General features: G+C 44.1%; 1 protein-coding gene across 1 annotated transcript; it reads right to left on the reverse strand.

The window, feature by feature from the left end:
• Window positions 1–1,067: 1,067 nt before the first annotated feature.
• On the reverse strand, window positions 1,068–5,525 carry LOC124653145 (serine/threonine-protein kinase AFC2-like). The gene is made up of 12 exons (XM_047192208.1): window positions 5,433–5,525; window positions 4,153–4,342; window positions 3,613–3,639; window positions 3,297–3,450; window positions 3,116–3,164; window positions 2,916–3,030; window positions 2,516–2,607; window positions 2,208–2,343; window positions 2,049–2,113; window positions 1,864–1,961; window positions 1,647–1,749; window positions 1,068–1,511 (listed from the first exon to the last, which is right to left on the reverse strand). The coding sequence occupies exons 1-12, from the start codon at window positions 5,523–5,525 to the stop codon at window positions 1,359–1,361; spliced, it is 1,275 nt and encodes a 424-aa protein (XP_047048164.1). The 3' UTR covers window positions 1,068–1,358.
• Between the last annotated feature and the right edge of the window lie 1,059 nt (window positions 5,526–6,584).

Consider the following 6,584-nt stretch of genomic DNA (forward strand, 5'->3'; position numbering starts at 1 on the left):
TCTTCGAGGAATTCTTCCTGACTATAGGACTCTGTCACGGCGACATATAATGGATAACAGCATTTGTGCTCTGTGTAAGGCAGAATCTGCAAGTGTGATGCATGCCTTAATTGAATGCAGTCATGCAAAGTTGTTTTGGGAAGCAGCAAAGGAAATTCTGTTAGTTAAACTGCCGAAGCTACACCCATTGACATGGGCAAGAGATATCCTTTGTGAGTCTTTTTTCAACCAACATGAGAGAGCTATTATAACTTCAGTCATGTACTCGATCTGGTCATCGAGAAATAATCTGACTCATGGTGAATCTGGTTTTAGTCCAGCTAGAACTATGGAGATGGTGAAAGAGACCTTGCAGACCCTTGAGTTACCAAGGGAGAAGGGTACTCCTAAACCTGCTAGGCCGGACTGTAAGTGGCAGAGACCACCTGATGTAGTTGTTAAAATTAATTCCGTTGGTGCAATTAATGTCAACGATGTTCTGGCAGCTACTGGTGCTGTTGCACGGGAGTCCCTGGCACTTAGAGATGTTGTTTTGTATGCTCGAGAAAGGGGGTTCAACAGTGTCGTTTTTGAAGTTGACTCTGAAGATTTGGTTCGACTTTGGCAAAATAGAGCTAATGATCGTTCAGTGATCAAGTAGGTTTTAGATGAGATTAGTGAGCTGAGTCTGTTGTTTACAAATTTTAGCTTAAGTCATGCTCATCGCGAGGCTAACCAGGCGGCTCATTCTTGTGCGAAATATACAAGTTTACAAGATGGGTTGTTTTCCTGGGATGCTGAGCCACCTGCTTTTCTAGTTCACAGCCTTCAGGCTGATTGTAACTTGGTGTGACTCTGATGGCTGCAAGTTTTTGACGCACTATTTTCCTTACCAGGGTACCTAAGAAGGCTGGAATGTTTTTAATGAGGCAGCTTGCTAGCTTTTAATATATTATCTTTCAAAAAAAAAAAATAACTCCCACTATGAGTAGTCTCAACCGTTTGATGTTTGAGGCTACACAATTGTGTTACCAGTTCCATGGAAATGAAATTTGGAGAAGTAGACCCTTTAATTGAAAATAAAGGAGTAAAGGAGTAACACAGCTTTGACGGTTGAATTAAATTTCCCCACCTTAATTTTAAGGGACACATACAAGAGCAGGAATACAAGGTGGAAAAATGAGTTCTGTATTTTCAGCTATACATCAACACACCAAACCTTCTAACCTTAACTATGGTTACAGGTCCTGTTTTACATCCAGTTAGATATCAGTCCTCCCAAGCTTGCATTTCATTACTGCAGCTCCTTGTGGTTTCAATGGCATGCTCCACAACTTTCGTTAGTATTTGGGTCAGCCACTTAGGTAGAACATCATAGGTCATAGCGACCGCCTTTCGCGGCACCTCTTGAAGAAGCGGTGGTTCAAGGCTTCTTGAGCGGTCAGCCTGGCAGAAGGCTCGTATGCTAGGAGGCCCTGCAGCAGGCCGATCAAGTCCCCAGCAGAGTGATCCACGTGCTGCATCACCAGGTTCTGCGTTGCAAGAATGGATGATTGCGGTTATAAAAACAACAATCGCCAGACTAGCCAATACTGTGCTGCTGCCGCTGCAGGGAACCACAAGCAAAACTTAAATGCATCCGGAATCTGGAGTCTACTATTGTTTACCTGAAGGCGAGGCAGCTTCAAAACAGCCCTAATGCTCTCCCTTGTTGTAGCTCCTTCTGGCCAGTTCAACCTTCCTCTTCGGATGTACTTCTCTGCGTGGTGGCTGAATGTACACAAGACAAATTGAAAGAGTCAAAAACTCAAAACTAACCTCAAAGGTGGTGCTAAGTCCTAATGATGGTAATGGCATAGATAACAAAAAATTATACAAACGTACTCTGCTCTTTCTAGCATGTGCCGTGGTAGAGGACCTAGAACCCTCTCCATCATCGCCAAGTGCTCCAGGTTCTCATGGGTCTGGAATAATGTCTCTCCCTGTAAAACAAATCAGAGGCCAGCAATTCAATCATACATGCAACTTTCCCAAGGGCAGAGAAAGACAAAACTAAGGTAAACACATACCGAGCAAAGCTCAATCAGTATGCAACCAATGCTCCATATATCACATGGATAGCTCCATCCGTGCCCTAGCACAAGACCACTGACACTCAGTTCTTGTACTTGACAACCAAACAACATAATGTATGCATAACAGCCAGTTATGTCCCTAGTCAGTCATACCTAAAATAACCTCAGGAGCGCGGTAGTGCCTAGTAGAGACAATGTAGCTACAATCCTGGTGATCATATGCTGTGCTACCGAAGTCGATCAACTTGATGGCACTTGATTTTGGCAGCTTCCTTGAAAACGATCCATCCTGAATTGAAGCGTGTACAAGTTAAGCAAAATAATGCAGCACGCAGTCAACACAGAACTATATTGAAAACAAGCTAAACTGATGTGAACATGGTGAAATCTATAGGAAACTTCCTTCTGTAATTCGATTTCAGTGGTGCAATGCACAAAGTAATGTATATATATATATATACCTTGTTTTCAGGTAACATAGCATGCTCTGAAGAAACAAAGAGGATGTTTTCCGGTTTTAGATCGGTATGAATTAACTGCACGCCATGCATAACTGCAATGAGAAAAAGATAAGTATCAACATACATGACACATAATTATATGAGAGAAAAAATAGCAGTACGCAAATTCACGCAAACACAGATAAGCAATAAATCAGAACAAAAGAAACTTGAAAAAAGATGGAAATTTTCCTTTGTTTTCCAATCTGACAAAACATAGTTTAAATATGATAGTTAGGCAATAAAAAAAACAATAAGAAGATTAGGTCAGCAGAGATGAAAACCAGCAAAGAAAACGAAAAGAAAATCTTAAAGGGAAACAAAGCATATAACGTATTTGAGGAATGCTGTTACTACACACATGCAACAGATTTCAAAAGTTGCTCTCCAAGATCGCGGACTAGATCGATTGGGAATGGGCGGTAGCCAGTTTTCCGCAGAAAGTCATACAAGCTTGGGCCAAGCTTCTCGCAGACCTGTTGAGTCATCGAAATTTATTGGTTGACTGCCCTAACTCAATGTGACAAGTTGGGGAATTCGATGAATCAGCCATTTACTTACAATACAAATATGGTTACGGTAGTCAAACCAGTTCCGTATTTGAACACAGCTGCAAAAACACTCACGATATGTGATTCTCCTTAAAGTGGAAACATGACTTTAAAAACAGATTTATAATTTAGTCCATCCCAAGCTTATTAATTAGTTTTTTGAAGGCAGACAAACTAGATGTATAACTTACTGTTTTCCTGCAGCATCATTTCTTGAAAGCTTCTGCAGCACATCAATCTCTATCATTGCTGCCTCGCTGTATTTGTTTATAGCACGGACAACTTTAATAGCTACCATTTCTTTTCTTTCTCTGTCCCAACATTCCAGTACCTGACCAAAAGTACCTAAGGAAACAAAGATGTTCCGATTATATTACAGTAATTAGAAAACGGAAGTTCCCTAGAGTTGTGTCTTCAAACACAATATCAGGTGTCTCTGAGGAACATTGATGTTAGAAATTAATTAGCTCAAGACTTTACACTCGTGATCAGAAGAAAAATACTAACCTTCTCCCATCTTTCTGTATATTTTATCTGCAAAAATAGTGAGGGGTATAAGAACAGAGCCTTCAAATGAGTTCAATAATTTCAGAGAAATTTGTGCAAACAAAATAAAACTATATAACCAGAATGCACTTTGCAAAAGAAAACATGGTTGCATTATCACTAAAACATAGTAGCATCATTTGGTTCAGCTACAAAATAAGCCAACATGGAAAACCTTGTAAAAGTGAAACTACTCAAGACCATGGAAATGAAGTCAAATATAAACTGGTACACTGTAGAAAGATAAATCCGAAGGAAAAATATCAAAGAAGAAGAATTAAATTTGGACTATCATGAAACTAACTATGCCAACCATTTCTATTGTAAAACATTATACCATAGTTTTGAAGGAAAATCTGAAAGAAGAGCAAAAGTTCAGACGAGTAACCAAGAAACATTTTCTATTAAAAAATAAATAAGATGGGAAAATAAAGATTCCAGCAAGCTAAGGATCACAAATACAGTGATTATAGTCAAATAATGATGGTCAAGTGTAATTACAGCGAGAGGTCAAATTCTCTCCAACAGCAAATACATAATGGCCATCTTTATCGTCTTGTCTCCAAGGAGGGGAAGCATTTCGAGCAACACCATTTGAGAGCAGAGACAAGCAAGCATAGTCCGGGGGGTGTGATGGCAATACCCAGCCGGTGATATCGCCAACTTCTTGCCCACAAAATGTAATCTGAGCCTACACACATCGATCACTCATGTTTTTTCATGCAGAAAGAAATATAATAAATGCATCCCCAATTGGTATTAATGTTCTGAAGCGGCACGAAATAAACAAAGCACGTAGCTGAACATGGTATAGCATGATAGCCATGGATGATAAATCTATAGTAGCATACAAGGCACGCACACACATTACTGTATGTAAAATAGAAGAGACGATACGCTCGCTCACCAATTCCCATCCTCGTATAAGCACACAGTTAAGGGAGCAAAGGATACTTAATACACATTTTACCTGTAACCTTAATCAGCAAAATAAATACACTGCCGAATATTCTCCAAATGCCTACAGGTAGTTCTCATTTGACAGAAGTTGAGCTAAGTAAGACCGTGATAACGGAGATCCTTGCTACTAATTTTACAAGTATTTCAGGCAGAAAAGCAATTCGTGTACCCTAATTGAGCGGCAGCATGCTAAGCTGTAGGAAACTAAGCACTCGGACTCAAGCAGAACAGGCATAAGAGAACCACAGCAAAAAAAAACTACCTCCATACCGGTTTATTAAGGTATTACATATTTCGAGAACAAACTTTGATCATTAATTCGATCAAAAAATATAAGATATATATCATAATAATTATACAATTGAAAACTTTTTTAAAATATGAATTCGATGGTATAATTTGTGTGGAGTATATCTCATATTTTGTTGACCTAATTAATAGTCAAAGTTTTTTCTAGAAGTGCCTAATACCCCAATAAACCTGAGCAATCCTAGTTTCAGAGGTGACGAGATCTGCAGTTCAGCGAACTGTAGCCTAAGCAGCACGTACGTAACATCCTAAACGTCGAATTCTTCACCAGAAGCTGCATAGCCGCAGCGAAATTCGAGCAAAACACGGCTCGCACGAGCTAGATCTACGCGGAGCCACGGACCACGACCCCCATCCTGATCATGCTATTGACGAAACACGTCCGGATCACGGTGCAGATGAAGAATCCGCCGGAAATTTCGAGCGAATCGCGCTCCGACGAGGCCGTACCGCCGAAATCGGGACGTACTGGATCAGCGAGGGGAATTGAGTGGGGAAATGGGGGCGTTTACCTTGGTCGGTGGCGCGACGTCCCAGCCGTGCCGGGCACGCTTGCGGGGGCGGGCGGCGGGCAGATCGGCCGCGGCGGCGCACTTGGTCGCCATCGGTGAGCGAGCGCTGGGCCGATCGAGCTCGGAATTGGGGAATTTGGAAGCACGGGAGCGAGGTGGGGAACGCGCGCGCCAAGGGGAAAGTGGAGGACGGTTGGTATAGGGCGGGAATCGGGTGCGGGCCGCGTAACGGGTTTGACTTTGACCGGGCAAAGTTTGATATGCCCGGATATGCTCCCTACTTCCATGCGTAAGGGCATCTCCAACGCCGCGACCCATCCCGCGTCCTCGCGTTCGTATGGGTTGAATCGGACAAAACCGCGGTCCAACACGGCCACACATCGCAAATGCAGATGATCGCGGTGTCGGATGACCCAAATCTGGCCCAATCTAGGTCAGGTTTGTGTGGTCGCGGATGGCGAGAACAGGTTTGCGTGGTCGCGGATGGCATGCGTGTTCTCGCGTTTTCGCCTGGTCCGCGTGTCTGGTCCATCTGTCGGTGCCCCAGTCCTATTAAATGTGGACTGGGGAGGGGCACTGTCCCTATCCAGTCTTCACTCTCCACTCCGGCCGCACACACGAGCTCGATCTTCCGCGCCGCCATGGCCCCGAAGCGAGAGTTCGAGCCGTCCGCCAACGACCACGAGGCTGGTAGCAGCCGGCGAACCGCATCGGCGACGTTCGACATGGGGCTGCGCTCCGGCACGAGGCGGAGTGCAGGCCGCTGCGGTGGAGCAGCGGCAGAAGGAGGTCACGCGACTGGCACGCCTGCGCAGGCCGGCGAGCCCTCTGGACCCGCACTCCGCCTGGGAAAGGGCGCAGTGGTCGCCCTGGCCGGAGTCCCCGGCGGCCTCCGGCGTGTCTAGCCGGGGGGCGTCGTCCTCATCGACGGCGACGATGACGAGTACTAATGGGAGTAGTGTAGGATAACGTAGCATAGAAAACAAAAAATTTCCTATCGCGAACACGCAATCCAAGCCAAGATGCAATCTAGAAGACGGTAGCAACGAGGGGATGATCAAGACTAACCCTTGAAGAGATTCCAAAGCCTATAAGAGTAGGCTCTTATTGCTGCGGTAGACGATCACTTGCCGCTTGCAAAGCGCGTAGAAG

The sequence above is a fragment of the Lolium rigidum genome, chromosome 5 (assembly GCF_022539505.1).
Source record: "Lolium rigidum isolate FL_2022 chromosome 5, APGP_CSIRO_Lrig_0.1, whole genome shotgun sequence".
NCBI lineage: Eukaryota > Viridiplantae > Streptophyta > Magnoliopsida > Poales > Poaceae > Lolium > Lolium rigidum.